At 45.3% G+C, this 16,521-nt stretch overlaps 1 protein-coding gene across 2 annotated transcripts in view; it reads right to left on the minus strand.

Annotated features, from left to right (window-relative positions):
- The window catches only part of tk2 (thymidine kinase 2), a 47,723-nt gene that overhangs the window by 11,906 nt on the left and 19,296 nt on the right, over positions 1-16,521 (minus strand). For both annotated transcript variants that reach the window (XM_031321589.1, XM_031321590.2), the window contains exons 8-9: positions 960-1,039; positions 733-813 (exon numbers count right to left, since the gene is read on the minus strand). In XM_031321589.1, coding sequence (XP_031177449.1) covers positions 733-813; positions 960-1,039 — 161 coding nt within the window. The remainder of the gene's footprint in view (positions 1-732; positions 814-959; positions 1,040-16,521) is intronic.

Consider the following 16,521-nt stretch of genomic DNA (forward strand, 5'->3'; position numbering starts at 1 on the left):
AACACTATACTCGACAGCAGATAACGTTAGCCTACCGCTAGCTAGTAGCTGGATTAAACACGGTTAAAATGCTGACAGCTAACGCTAAACGGTGTAAAGTTTGACTGTGTTTTACTGTAGAGGATTCAACACCGGTATGTAACAATCTGCAGCTGCCGTCGGAAAAACAACACAGACTGTGCGTTCAATGAAACTGGTAAACTACAGCGTCGTGGTGCATTTGAAGTTATTGTAAATGTCCTTTTCCCATCTGGTGGTTGTTTTTGTCGTTCAACAGCAATTTACTAGTGAAATAAGTTATTGTTATACATTATTATTAAATCATTTAATTCTGACCATATGGCCTTAGCAATAAACAATCCGTTCTTTAATGTCACCGACTGTTGTTTAGTACCCTTTTTTTTTTCTTTTCTTTTCTTTTTTTACTTTCTTAAAAAGAATCGGTTCAGGCACCATTAATTATGTATGTGATTAATTTCGATTAATTAATCACAGAGTATGTAATTAATTAGATTACATTTTTTAATCAATTGACAGCCCTAAATAAAATATATGTATTTTTTTAACACACTGGTATCAGATCGGTACTTGTTATCGGCCGTGATGCAAGTTCAGGAATCGGGAAGAAAAAAATTCTATCGGACCATTTCTTCTTGAAACTACCTGGACATATCTGTGATACCGACACAAAGCAAACCAAAGCACCTGGCTTGGATGTTAATAGTCACTCACCAGAACAGGAGCAGGAAGAGGGGAGGAGCTCTGCTTGATGAGCCAGTCCTCATACAGCTGGTGGATGGACTCCAGATACTCCTGGTGGACAGATGGAACAATAGTGACCAATACACAAAATGTTAATCTTCACTCTCTCTAGAAACCCATTAATTTCTATTTTTACGTTTTTGATTGTTTTATGTGTTCTGTGAAGTTAAACCATATGTTTGGATTTACGTCCTCACCAATGGAATGACTTTCTCCTCCTCTCTGCATCTCTGCTTCAACCTTTCATGGCAGGTCTGAGGAGACGTCTGCAGGTACACTGGAAAGGGGGAAAAAGTCACAGAACATGGTTGAGAGGTGGGTTGGGTGTAGAATTAAGGCCAATTTTAACGTTAATCTTGATCGCTATAAATATGCGAGTACAGTTGATAGAAAAAAAAAACAAGCCGAATCGTCAACACAGAGTTGCCCCCCGTGTTCTGTCAGTGGCCCGGCTGACTCCTGCCCCCCGGTGTGTTGTTGGTGGCCCGACCGACTCCTGCCCCCCATGTTTTGTCGGCGCCTGAGGGGCTCTACCTTCATCGACCTGCTCGGCCGCCAGAGGGATTCCGCCTTCGCTGCCAGCCGCCAGAGGGGTATCGCCTTCGACCGCCGGCTGCCCCTTGAGGAGGAGGTACTGTTGTGGTTATGTATGTTTCTGTTTCCTGTTTTATTTTGGTCTGTTTTCTGTTTTGTCTTACTTCCTGTCATTTAGTTTTCCCGCCCATGTGATTGTCTAATGCGTTCCACCTGTTCCCTACCCCTGGTGTCACTTGTCCCGTGTTTGCTCGTTACCTTGTGTATTTAGTCTTTGTGTTCCCCTTGTCTTGTGTCAGATCATTGTATTGTTTCAGTGTGTCAGTTCTCAGTCATGTTCAGTGCTGTCTTCTCATCCAGTTTTTTGTCCCTAGTTCCTGTTTGTTGGATTACTTTAGTTTTTTTTGGATATCCGTTTCCTTGTTTTATCCACATTCAGAAGTAAGTTTTTGCCTGCTGCATTCAGGCCTCCTTTTGTTGGTGTGAACCATGTTTTTTTGCTTAATAAATCCTCAAGCTCAAACTTTCTCCTGCCTGCTCTCTGCTTTTGGGTCCTCAAATTCCCCGAGTCATGACAGCAAAAAGTAAATGTAAAAATCGAGAATCGAATCGAACCTTAGAATCGAACATTTAATCAAATCGAGGATTTGGATTATCGTGACACCCCTAATAGTCACTGATATGGTCATAACCACTACAGTGCTCAATTACCTATTTTTAAGGGGGAATAAACTTTAAGTTTTCGTTGCGAAGGAATGACCTGTCTTTCTGGAGGACATAGCTAGAACAGCGGGCGCTCGGTGGATTGTTGTGGGGAGCGGGAGGCAACGAAGGTGGGGAGGAATCAGAAGCAAAGATGCCGGTCGGGCCTGCTAGTCCAGCTAAGGGAACTACCACACAGACCGCCACTGCCAAGCCTCCTACTCACCAACACCAGATTGATCACACACAAAATGGATGAGCTACAAATACACACGGAACTGCTGTGTGATGATTATCACAGAAGCCTGGCTGAACACAAAGCACACACAAAGAGAGATAGATACAGGGTAGGTGAATTTAAACAATGTCTGAGTTGAAAACACATCTTGTTGTCACGTAAGGGCCCTGTTCATGTTGCACAGACATTTTAATTGCATTTTGTGTCTGTTAAGAGGCACATAGGCACTCTAAAACTTGCCCCGACAACTGCCGTTTTAGCTAAGTGGAAGCTTGTAGACGTAGCTGCAGCTACTCCGTGTTGACCGCACCGATTCGGCTCGTTTTCGACTGTACTCGCATATTTATGGCAATCAAGATTAACGTAAAAATTGGCCGGAATTCTCCTTTGGGTGTGGGTCAATGCGAATTGCACATGACCAAATATTCTCTATAGTTAGCTAGTTATATTTTATTATTATTTCTAACATTTTGGCCCATCCCACATGAGATTACAAAACACCACAAACTTACTTAATTATCAAACGTCTTCCTGTCGCACATACAAATCATTCGGAGAAATACATGAATACAAATATATACATACACACACACACACACACACACACACTCTCGATAAAGAGCTTTTTTCCTCTTCTCCCAAGCTTTCTCAAGATAACTGGCTAATTTATACGTTTCATATGTGAACAGCCATCTCAGTCTTTGAGCATCATCCATATTTACCAAATCAATCTCTGCTTTTATCTTACGAAACAAAAAAATCACGCTGTTCACAATAAAAAGGACAGTAAAAAACAAAATGTAACTCATTTTCTACATCATTCAAATAACACATGGGACAGATCCGTTTTTCCTCTTCTAAATTAACATATCGTCCTGTTTCAACAGTCAAAGGCAAAAACCCAGATCTCACTTTAGCACAAAGATCTTTGCCTTTTTGACAAATTATATACAACATAATTCTCTGTGCCATATTCCGGTTTTATCATCACAAAAATACGCAATTTTGGCTTAGCCCATATATCGTCGGCCCACTGCTTTTTGTCTTAGGCAAACAGATTTTTTTAAACAAACCAATATTCAGCTTTTCATTATTTAAAAACAACTCCATAATTACAAAACAATTTGCATATATCGTTAAACCAAGGACCAAGAATGTGTTTATTCCAGAGAAATATTTTCCTCGTCCATGGACGCGAGGTTGCAGTCCATCGAAAACTCGCCCGTTTTCGTTGGGTCCGCGACCGCCGCCATCGCCGTGGCCTCCATGTCTCTGCCGGCGCACGGTTTTCCTCAGCCTGCCCCTAAAGCCCCGGGCGAAGCCAACTTTTCCCTGGCCACCTCTGCTCCGGCCCCGTTTATAGGTAGGCCTTATATTCCCGTTGCTGCTAACTCTCTGCCCGCTTGCGTGCCAAAATCCTGCAGGGCAAGGATGTCAACTTGGTGAGCCTAATTCTGCCTTCCCCGGAATGCGAGAAAAATCTGGTGTCTGGGGACAGGTTCTCTGCAGTGTTCAAGTCCGCGGACCCCAGGCTGTGGTGGATCTCGAGCTCCTCGTGATGCTCGTGGGAGGCGCGCAAGTTGTTTCTTGCTCCGCCTGCAGTGCTCCAGGCCATATGGCCTCCCTCTGCCCCATGGCGCCTTTTCGCACCTCTCAGCCCCCTCACCATGATTCCCCGCCTGGTGTGCCTACCAACCGACAACAGGTTTCTCAGAGTTACAATCCTCCCATTTGCAATAACTTTATTGAAGGTGTCCGTTCTTTTCCCAATTGCATTTTTCTCCATGTCTGCAGCGGTTGCCGGGATGCGCACCCCCGGTCGGGCTGCCCGCCCGACATTCTGACCGTGCATCCATTCACTCCATTAAATCTTTGTAATTTTGCAAATGAATTGGCTTTTCATTCTGACTCTGTGTTCGTGGATCACCTGCTCTCTGGGCTTTCTCAAGGTTTTAGAGCGGGTGTGCTCGCTGTTCCTTCCGTCTCGATCGTTGCTAGGAATCTGCTTTCCGCATTCTCCGACCCTGATACCGATTCCCGGCTGTTGGCGTTGGAGGTCGATAAGGGGTACGTCATCGGGCTGTTCAGCTCGTCGCCGTTCTCTGTGTTTCGTGTCAGTCCCATCGGCGTAGCTACTTGGAAATATTCTGGCAAAAAGCCTAATCTTTGATTTGTCGGCGCCACACAATGGGCCTGTCGCGAGCATCAATAGTCTTTTCTCTGCATTATGCCACCGTGGATAACGCCATTAGATTGATTAAGTCATATATTAAGTCACGTCATGACCGAAAGAACAAGATCCAGGGTACAAGCGGCCGAAATGGGTTTCCTCAGGAGGGTGGCTGGCGTCTCCCTTAGAGATAGGGTGAGAAGCCGTGAGGAGCTCGGAGTAGAGCCGCTGCTCCTTCGCGTCGAAAGGAGCCAGTTGAGGTGGTTCGGGCATCTGGTAAGGATGCCCCCTGGGCGCCTCCCTAGGGAGGTGTTCCAGGCACGTCCAGCTGGGAGGAGGCCTCGGGGAAGACCCAGGACTAGGTGGAGGGATTATATCTCCAACCTGGCCTGGGAACGCCTCGGGATCCCCCAGTCGGAGCTGGTTAATGTGGCTCGGGAAAGGGAAGTTTGGGGTCCCCTGCTGGAGCTGCTACCCCCGCGACCCGATACCGGATAAGCGGACGAAGATGGATGGATGGATTCTGACTCTGTGTTCGTGGATCACCTGCTCTCTGGGCTTTCTCAAGGTTTTAGAGTGGGTGTGCTCGCTGTTCCTTCCGTCTCGATCGTTGCTAGGAATCTGCTTTCCGCATTCTCCGACCCCGATACCGATTCCCGGCTGTTGGCGTTGGAGGTCGATAAGGGGTACGTCATCGGGCTGTTCAGCTCGTCGCCGTTCTGTGTTTTGTGTCAGTCCCATCGGCGTAGCTACTCGGAAATATTCTGGCAAAAAGTGCCTAATCTGTGATTTGTCGGCGCCACACAACGGGCCTGTCGCGAGCATCAATAGTCTTTTCTCTGCATTATGCCACCGTGGATAACGCCATTAGATTGATTAAGCTGGCGGGGGTTGGCGCTTGGCTCTCTAAGGCGGACATCACCGACGCATTTAAAATAGTGCCCATTCATCCTTCGCAGTGGCCCCTCTTCGACGTTAGGTGGGATTCTAAGTTCTATTTCGGGGTGCGTTTAACCTTTGGCTGCCGAAGCAGCCCGTGTATCTTTAACCACGTTTCCGAGGCCCTGTGCTGGATCCTGCTTAACAGGGTGAGGGTGCCCTCGGTGCTTCACTTGCTGGACGATTTTCTTCTCGTAGACCCCCCCCACGATGGCTCCGGCTCGTCCTTGGGCAAACTGCGGCGCTGTTTTGGTTCCCTCGGCGTTTCATCTCGGCATCACCTTAGATTCCGTCAGCATGGAAGGGTCTCTCCCGCTCGATAAATTGCTGTGCATTCGCAGCATCTCATTCTTCCACCGTTTCCATCAATAAACGTCAGTTGCTCTCCCTTCTCAGGCATCTCAATTCCGCCATGCACGTAATCCCGCAGGGGCGCTCTTTTATTTCCGGTTGCTGGACACAGCATCCTCCGTCTCTCATCTGCACAATCTCGTGTCCCTCGATGACGGGTGCCGCTCCGATTTGCGTTTTTGGTCTCATCTTCTGGAGCATTGGAATGGGGTTTCTTTCTTTTATGACGAGTTGGTGCATTCTTCTGACTCTGCGTTTTTTCACCGACGCTGCCCCTTCCGCGGGGTTTTTTTTTTTTTTTTTCCAGGACCAGTGGTTCACAGGCCACTGGCCTCCCAATTTCTCCCAGTCCAATTCCTCAGCCCTGCATGAGATCTACCCCATTGCCGTAGCCTGCCGCATCTGGCGGCATCACTGAAAGCGCAAACGCATCTCAGTCATGTGTGATAATCAAGCAGTTGTCAGTATAATCAATAGAGGGCGCTCTTCGTGTAGTTCATGAGAAGCATCACATTGTCCGCGGTAATGAATAATTTCATCATCACTGCCCGTCATGTTCCCAGGCATTTTAACAATGTGGCTGATGCGCTGTCTCGTTTTCACTTTCAGACCTTTCGAAGCCTCTGCCCGTCAGCCAGCCCCATCCCGGTAGCGCTTCCCTCTCTCCAAGAGCTAGCGCTGCATTAACTCTAAACCCCTTGCAACAACATCTAGAATCATCTAGGATGTACATGAGGAAAGGTCTAGCGGCTTCCACTCTAAAAACCTATGATTTTGCCTGGCATACATTTTCTTTAGTCTGTGTAATCATTTGTGTACCTCTCAGACCCGTTCTTGTTAAAAGCATTTGTGCATTCATCTGTTATTGTCCCGATACTCGCAACTTCAAAGTGCAGTATACTCGTGGGTTGTTTGCAGGTATACAGTTTCATGTAAAGTGTTACGATCCATCGTTTCCAAGCCTCCTTTCTAATCAGGCCATTAAATTGCTGTTGAAAGGCGTCTCTAAATCTCACCCTTCTTCCCCTGACCTCAGGCAGCCTATCACACTCGGTATTTTGCATAAACTAGTGTCGACACTCAGGATAGGCGTTTTTTTCCCCTTACATCGACACACTTCTGGAGTCCGTTTTCCGGTTAGCTTTCTATGCATTTCTCAGATGCGGTGAATTTGCTACTCCTTTCAAATCCTTCAACCCCGATAGTGATATTACTTTCTCTGATCTGGCCTGTCACGCTAATCACTATTGCCTACAACTAGAGCTGGGCAATATATCGATATTATATTGATATTGTGATATGAGACTAGATATCGTCTTAGATTTTGGATATCGTAATATCGTGATATGCCATAAGTGTTGTCTTTTCCTGGTTTTAAAGGCTGCATTACAGTAAAGTGATGTCATTTTCTGAACTTACCAGACTGTTGTAACTGTTCTATTATTTGCCTTTACCCATTTAGTCATTATATCAACATCACTGATGATTATTTATCAAAAATCTTATTGTGTAAATATTTTGTGAAAGCACCAATAGTCACCAATAAAGCACCAAAGCACCAATAGCCCGAAAAAGCTACGTGGCACCTCTCTCTCCAACCCATGGGCCCACCACCTGTGGGTTGACCCCAGCGGTTCCTCAACTGCTGGGGTCGGGTGCGCTGCCACATGGGTGGCAGTGAAGGTCAGGGGCCTCGACGGACCAGACCCGGGCAGCAGACGCTGGCTCTGGGGACGTGGAACGTCACCTCTCTGTGGGGGAAGGAACCGGAACTTGTGCGGGAGGTGGAGCGCTACCAGTTGGATCTGGTGGGGCTTACCTCTACGCACAGTCTCGGTTCTGGAACCATACTCCTGGATAGGGGTTGGACTCTTTTCTTCTCCGGAGTTGCCCAGGGTGTGAGGCGCCGGGCGGGTGTGGGGATACTCACAAGCCCCCGGCTGAGCGCCGCTACGTTGGAGTTTACCCCGGTGGACGAGAGGGTCGCCTCCCTACGCCTGCGGGTTGTGGGGGGGGAAAACTCTGACTGTTGTTTGTGCGTATGCACCAAACAAGAGCTCGGAGTATTCGGCCTTCTTGGAGACCTTGAATGGAGTCCTGTATGGGGCTCCAGTAGGGGACTCCATAGTTCTGCTGGGGGACTTCAACGCGCACGTGGGCAATGATGGAGACACATGGAGAGGCGTGATTGGGAGGAACGGCCTCCCTGATCTAAACCAGAGTGGTTGTTTGTTGTTGGACTTCTGTGCTAGTCATGGATTGTCTATAACGAACACCATGTTCGAACATAGGGATGCTCATAAGTGTACTTGGTACCAGAGCACCCTAGGCCAAAGGTCAATGATCGATTTTATAATCGTTTCATCTGATCTGAGGCCGTATGTTTTGGACACTCGGGTGAAGAGAGGGGCAGAGCTGTCAACTGATCACCATCTGGTGGTGAGTTGGGTCAGAGGGTGGGGGAAGACTCTGGACAGACCTGGTAAACCCAAACGGGTAGTGCGGGTGAACTGGGAACGTCTGGAGGAGGCCCCTGTCCGACAGACTTTCAACTCACACCTCCGGCGGAGCTTTTCGTGCATCCCTGTGGAGGCTGGGGGCATTGAACCCAAGTGGACAATGTTCAAAGTTTCCATTGCTGAAGCTGCGGCGGGGAGCTGTGGTCTTAGGGTCTTAGGTGCCTCAAGGGGCGGTAACCCACGAACACCGTGGTGGACACCGGTGGTCAGGGAAGCCGTCCGACTGAAGAAGGAGTCTTTCTGGGATATGTTATCCCAGGGGACTCCGGAGGCAGTTGCAAGGTACCGAAGGGCCCGAAGGGCTGCAGCCTCTGCCGTGAAAGAGGCAAAGCAGCGGGTGTGGGAGAAGTTCGGAGAAGACATGGAGAAGGACTTTCGGTCGGCACCAAGGTGCTTCTGGAAAACCGTTCGCCACCTCAGGAGGGGGAAGCGGGGAACCATCCAAGCTGTGTACAGTAAGGATGGGACGCTGCTGACCTCAACTGAGGAGGTAATAGGGCGGTGGAAGGAGCACTTTGAGGAACTCCTAAATCCGACTAATACGCCCTCTATGGTAGAGGCAGAGCTGGAGGATGATGGGGGATTGTCGTCAATTTCCCTGGTGGAAGTTGCTGAGGTAGTTAAACAACTCCACAGTGGCAAAGCCCCAGGGATTGATGAGATCCGTCCAGAAATGCTTAAAGCTCTGGGTGTGGAGGGTTTGTCTTGGTTGACACGCCTCTTCAACATTGCGTGGAAGTCGGGGACGGTGCCTAAGGAGTGGCAGACCGGGGTGGTGGTTCCCCTTTTCAAAAAGGGGGACCAGAGGGTGTGTGCCAATTACAGGGGTATCACACTTCTCAGCCTCCCCGGTAAAGTCTACTCCAAGGTGCTGGAAAGGAGGGTTCGGTCGATAGTCGAACCTCAGGTTGAAGAGGAACAATGCGGATTCCGTCCTGGTCGTGGAACAACGGACCAGATCTTTACTCTCGCAAGGATCCTGGAGGGAGCCTGGGAGTATGCCCAACTGGTCTACATGTGCTTTGTGGATCTGGAGAAGGCGTATGACCGGGTCCCCCGGGAGACACTGTGGGAGGTGCTGCGGGAGTATGGGGTGAGGGGGTCCCTTCTCAGGGCCATCCAATCTCTGTACGACCAAAGCGAGAGCTGTGTCCGGGTTCTCGGCAGTAAGTCGGACTCGTTTCAGGTGAGAGTTGGCCTCCGCCAGGGCTGCGCTTTGTCACCAATCCTGTTTGTAGTATTTATGGACAGGATATCGAGGCGTAGTCGGGGTGGAGAGGGGTTGCAGTTTGGTGAGCTGGGGATCTCATCGCTGCTTTTTGCAGATGATGTGGTCCTGATGGCATCGTCGGCCTGTGACCTTCAGCACTCACTGGATCGGTTCGCAGCCGAGTGTGAAGCGGCTGGGATGAGGATCAGCACCTCTAAATCTGAGGCCATGGTTCTCAGCAGGAAACCGATGGAGTGCCTTCTCCAGGTAGGGAATGAGTCTTTACCCCAAGTGAAGGAGTTCAAGTACCTTGGAGTCTTGTTCGCGAGTGAGGGAACAATGGAGCGGGAGATTGGTCGGAGAATCGGCGCAGCGGGTGCGGTATTACACTCAATTTATCGCACCGTTGTGACGAAAAGAGAGCTGAGCCAGAAGGCAAAGCTCTCAATCTACCGGTCAGTTTTCGTTCCTACCCTCACCTATGGTCATGAAGGCTGGGTCATGACCGAAAGAACGAGATCCAGGGTACAAGCGGCCGAAATGGGTTTCCTCAGGAGGGTGGCTGGCTCCCTTAGAGATAGGGTGAGAAGCTCAGTCATCCGTGAGGAGCTCGGAGTAGAGCCGCTGCTCCTTCACGTCGAAAGGAGCCAGTTGAGGTGGTTCGGGCATCTGGTAAGGATGCCCCCTGGGCGCCTCCCTAGGGAGGTTTTCCAGGCACGTCCAGCTGGGAGGAGGCCTCGGGGAAGACCCAGGACTAGGTGGAGGGATTATATCTCCAACCTGGCCTGGGAACGCCTCGGGATCCCCCAGTCGGAGCTGGTTAATGTGGCTCGGGAAAGGGAAGTTTGGGGTCCCCTGCTGGAGCTGCTACCCCCGCGACCCGTTACTGGATAAGCGGAAGAAGATGGATGGATGGATGGACCAATAGTCAACACTACAATATCGTTGCGGTATCGATATCGAGGTATTTGGTCAAAAATATCATGATATTTGATTTTCTCCATATCACCCAGCCCTACCTACAACTAAAGCATTCTATACGCGGAGGAGCATGCTCAGTTATTGTCGCCCGCACAGATACACTATTTTGCCTATTTAAATCCATGTTGAACTATCTTACAGTAAGGCCTCCTACTAACTCCCTCGCGCCTCTGTTCATTATTCTGGGGGATTTTCCCTTGTCTAAAAGGTTGGTTTAGGCAACATCTGAAGTTAGTTCTCCTCAAATCTGGCATTTCACTGCAGCATTATTCAGGGCATTCATTCAGGATAGCGGCTGCTACCACGGCGGCCAATCAAGGAATTTCTTGGACCTCGTTGCAAAGGCTGGGTCGGTGGTCTTCTTCGGCTTACTCTTCATAGATTCGTCCTGACGTCAACGTCATTCTCACAAATCAACGATCCCTAAAGCCGTAATCTGGTAAACTTCCATATAACTGGTGGTGGTGTTTTCATTTAGGCCTACAGTTGGCATGTTTCACATCTACGGATTTATCCCATTTATGTTGCAATCGAACTAGATATATAATTAAAATAGTTAAAAAGAAGATGGTTTTATTTTATGTTTACCGGCTAAATTGCCTTAACAGCGGAGATGCCTTGTTTTCTTTCATGTTTACCGGCCCGAGTTGCCGTATCGGCATATAACTGGTGGTGGTGTGTTTTCCTCAGTTTAGCCTGTCCCACTTCGACAGAATTATCCTTTTCTTATTGCACTAAAATAGATAGCCTAATCAAATTAATAGATATTTAATTAAAATTAAATACGAAAAAGCTATGTTTCATTCTATGTTTACCGGCCTAAATGGCCGTACCGGCGGAGATGCCGTGTCTCGCTGGCCTGAGTTGCCGTACCGGCAGAAATGCCGCGTTATGCGTTTCGGGTACGGATCACTGTATTTGCTTTTCTGTTTTCTGCCCACATATTTTATAAATTAATTCGTATTTAATTTCCGTGTGTTCTATTTCCTCCATGTTCCTACCCTCTAATTTCAGTCATGTTTTGGAGGGTTATATCATGGTTCCTTACCCCTATATTAAATGTATTAATATAACGATGGAGTCCAATCTCCAATACTCTGTACAGCTATATGCTCATGTACATTAAACCTTTTGCATATCTGCAAACAAAGCTCTCCTGATTGAAATGATGTTGGGAACCAGTTTGTATGGAGATCATTCAATCTTACACATGCTATGGGCATGGACAGATACAATTTTTCATTTACCCCGTATTCTATAAGTTTATATGCCAAGGGACTGTTCGTTATTTATTTAAGGGGCCACCGGAGGAGTTTTGGAACCTTTAGGCTAAAAAGACTTGACCCTCCCCTCGCCAGTAATAATTTTTCTATGACCCTATGATGATTTGAAAAAGAGGCATGACCCTCCCCTTGTGTACTAGTTTGCGCTTAGCAAAGATGTAAAGATGCCATTTGATTTTTTACAGCCATGACATACACGATTTAACCTCTGCATTCTCATCTTACACATCACACTCCTCTGTTATGGTGTAGTGGCCATTTCAGTAGATTTAGTCACTAACTTTGTTGTGGAAACACAATAAGCATGGAAACTAAATGAAATGAATAAACACACTTCCTGCATTACTTCAAATAGTAAGTTACTCCTCTAGTAAACTAGTATTCACATGAAATAAAACATTGAGACCATTCAGCAAAGGACACTGGGAAATAACAAATTCAACACTGGTTGCTATGGACTCGTCACTAGGCTTCCTCAGTCATTGTATATTTTAGCACATAGGTAAAGCTGCCAAAGCTGAACATTATATTCCAAAACATATATGTTCATTTTTAAAGCAGATTTTAAATTACATTGTAACAATTTAACAATTTGCCCTTATGAAATCCAATCGCGGCACGGCTGTCTTGGAACGCAATAGACAGACGGTGGCGGAATGCCCCGACACTTAAATTCAACTAAAATGTAACAATGAACAATCAGTGTTCGACCTACGGTCTGTTGAGATACCTATCCAAACGCAGAAACGAAGCGCAGTCACACCATAAAATGTTAAAAGATACGTTGAGAAAAAAGATCCGTATTTTGCCGTAATCCAATGACACGAAAAAAAGTAATCCACAGCAATCAGTAGATCCACAAAAAGGGTCACTGTGGCAAGGCCTATACGAGCATCACATTCACCAGCCAACTCCAAACAGGTGAACGAGGCCTCTCCACTTCGCCGTTTAAACAAAGTAAATAAATGTATAAAAGTCCAAATCTACACAAAACCCGCAATCAATTAGTAAGCTGACATCACATTTATATACATGGCATTTAGGAAACCTTTATTGCAAGGTTGGCACGGCAAGATGTCCAGACTAGTGCAACAGTAATTTTCGTTTTTTGCGTCCTGCTGCGCCCATTGTCAGCCAGGTAATATTTGTTTTACTAAAGCAGTATATGAAATCTGATGTATTACCAATGTTACCATTTACCAAATTAAAACAATGCAATTACCCGTTTCAGCCACCAGGGGGCAATGCTCCCCCTGCCCCCCAGCAAACTCATGGGTCAGACCCATCTGGTAGCGAAGGAGGGCCGAGACTAAGAGCTACATGAAAAAATATTCACCAAACAAGACACTTTGTTGCTGTTTTCATGAATACAAAAGTTGGGTTCTTTCTCTAAATACAACATGAGTCTCTCATTAAGTATTGTAGAATACAGCTTATAAACTGTGCTCATTAAACTAATCCCTCTATAATCTAAAGGCACCCTTGAATTCTCATTTTGGGATTTTGGTATCAGATTAATAATTGATTGAAGCCACATAGATGGTATTTTGCCGGATTCAAAACATCCTTTAAATAAATCACATAAAATATCAAATACTTTGGGTGATTTTAATATTTCATTTGGGATATTTTCAACCCCCGTCACTTTTCCCAATTTAGCTTTATTAAGAGCCATTTGAACTTCTTCTTTTGTAATACTCTTATTAAGATCCTCATTTATCCAATATTCCCCTTTTAAAATGTGGCCCTCTATTACATTTTTCTTGCCTTGGCCCTAGTTTATTCATTTCTGACCAAAATCTCTTAGGGTAAGACGTTTGGATTCTTTTCAGGTTTAATACCAGTCCTCTTTGATAACGTCTTTTGTAGAATCTGTATCTTTATCAAACCTATTTTGAAAGACTAGTTTCTTCCTTTATTATTTAAGCACTTCAGAAACAGATTTTCTGCTTTATGCATAGATTGCCACAATTCTTTTAACTCTTTATTCCAATAAGGTTTTGTATTGAATGGCTTTTTTGTAACATTATAGTTGTCTCCAGCTTTAATATCAGACTCCATGTCTTCTTTAATCAATTTACAAAGGCTGACATACCAGTTATCTAGATTTTCTTGTTCTCTAAAACATAATTGTACATCATTCTTCATTTTCAAAAGGGTTGATTGCTGTAAAGGATAAGAAGTTAACTGGTAAAGTCCTACTGACTTTCCTTCTTGTGGATGAATTTTGTAAACTCTCCTGATAAGCTACATGACAATGAGCCTCAGTCTTTATAAGAAATTTTAACCACAGTAAAGAATGATCTGGGACTGCTTCTTTTCTCCAGTCAAATCCATACAATTTGCCATTTTAATTAATTGATTTGAAACTAAAACTTCAAAAGAGTCACATATTTGTAAGCAGTCATATGGAACAAGTATATAATCAACCACCGCTTTACCCTTGATATATACCGATGTATAGTTATCACTTAGAGGACATATACTCCCATTAACAATACATAACTTACATTCTTTTAAGAATTCAATCATTGATTCTCCATGCTTGTTTACAGAATCATCCAAGAAGGCTCTAGGGGGCATCACATCCACTTCATTTAGGTAGTCATCAAAAGCACCTATCCTACTGTTGAAATCTCCACACACTAAAATTGCTTCAACTTCTGAACATAAATAGATCTGACTCAAAACATGATTAAAGAAAAAAGAGGCGTCCTTTTCCCATACTGACGTTTCAGGTGGCAGGTAACAGGTAAAAACAACAAAACTATAACCTGATTTCAAATGCACACATTTTAAACCTAGAACACCATCCACCTGTTTGTCTACAACATCAATTTTGTATAATTCCACCAGGTTATTTTTAACAAAAACCCAACCCCACCGGAGCCTTTAGGTGCTTTAAAATGTTTTGTTCTGTTATAACCAAAACATGTATAACCTTCCAGGTTGATTACTTTGTCATCAAATAAATGCGTCTCATTCAGCGAAATAATATCCGGATTTAAAGTATTCAGAATAACACTTCTTAATTTACAGTTACCTACAGTCCATCCATTAACGTTCCAGTGTACTAAAGAAATGGAATCTTGAGCATGGTGGGTCCAAGAAACAGTTCATCTTCCAGTATCTGGTGTGCGTCGCTGTTGCTCCTCATCGCATTTCACAATGCGTCCATTCCCTGTTACAAAAAAATCTTTCCCCGATGGGATCTCCTTCAAAACGGCACGAAAGTTCAAATCCAAAAGCCTCTCCGCGTGTGATTTTGCCAATCGGATATATACCTTGTTGTATCGATCATCATCCCTTAGCTTGTATTTCCTTCTCAGGAGCGCAACTTTGTCTACGACTGAAGCCAACTGGATCCTGACCGGGCCCGGTCTGTGACTTCTAGGCTTCAGCCCCTCCACTGCCACCAAGCTGGGTACGGAATCGCACCGCAGCCCCTACAACATTAACCTGGACACTGTCTGCGTCACCTGTTAACCTTCCTCGAAGGGCAGGCCAAAAACCATTATTCCGGTTTCTGGGTTGAAATCTGTTGCAGCTGTTTTCTTGATATTTTGCTCAATCTGTTCCATGCGAGCTGCCATGATTCCAATTTCCATATCTAGGCTATTCTGCACTTCACTGGCCTTTTTTTCCAATTTCTACTTTTAGAGCATCTTGATTATCTTTTACAATTTTTATCATCGAGTCACAGAAACTGTCAAATTTACTATTAAAGTTCTTGTCCAGGGATACATGTAGACTTCTGATTTTTTCATCAAGCATCTTCTCCAAGTTATCATTCATTCCTGCAATGCGCTCACTCAATTTTCGTAGCTCTTGTGTGATAGCCTGATTCTCGCTTGTTTCCGTGTTTTTGTCAGCATTGCTTCTCAGTGTCTTTCCCCCTTTCTCACTCATTGTTGTTTATGGTTGATGTTTCCTCAACACGTTAACCAAGCTGGATACAAAATTATCCTTCCGTGTACTTTTTTGTCTTAAAGTTTGTTGTCTGTTGTTTGTTTGTCATATATTTTTATCGGAAAAAACTCCGACGTATACACAACTCCACATGCTCCATAACTAAAAATAGCACATTACACACTGCCCCAATAGTATGACATGGTACACACTTCCTGTCTCCTAAGTAGGCATGGACACATTTGTAAGTGTGGTGAATACCCAAAAAAGTTGTATATGCATAATGTATTTATATTTTCTTTTGCTAACATTAGATATTTACACAGCTAAAAGCCATATTTAGCATTAGCACACATTAGTTGATTTAAGCCTATTCATGTTGCCAGATTTCGCATGATTTTGTTTCTGAGACAGAAACAGGTCTCGAACTAAGTTCATTTTCTTGTCCTTTGTCGGCCAGAAAATGCCATTTTAGTGTCAGAAAATGGGTTCAATGTTTACCTTGATACTATACGGCAAAAGAATCTGTCATAATCTGGGTTCACGTTCACTTCTGCCATTGAAATCAATACACTCAGGCAGGGTTTTCCTGCCTTGAAAGTTTGGAACTGCTCCGCCGTCCGTCAATACCCACTAGGTCCGGATTTGTTGCGGAACGGCTGCGGCCATGACTGACAGCTGTAGTCACGAGGACCCACAAGACCTCACGAATTCACGTAGAATAGAACCACAAAACCAACAACAGTTTGTTTCCATCCAGAGAAGTAGAGGGGAAACAACTCTGTGCTGTGTTTTCAAGGTACAGTGCAAGGAAATATGATCCGCCGTGAGCACGGTGAATTTAATTTTGAAAATTAACCGAATGTTTATTTTGTTTCTGTGCTCGACTTCCTGTCCCGCACTATCTGCCGTGTGCTGATTTG

Source organism: Sander lucioperca, chromosome 15 (assembly GCF_008315115.2).
Source record: "Sander lucioperca isolate FBNREF2018 chromosome 15, SLUC_FBN_1.2, whole genome shotgun sequence".
Lineage (NCBI taxonomy): Eukaryota > Metazoa > Chordata > Actinopteri > Perciformes > Percidae > Sander > Sander lucioperca.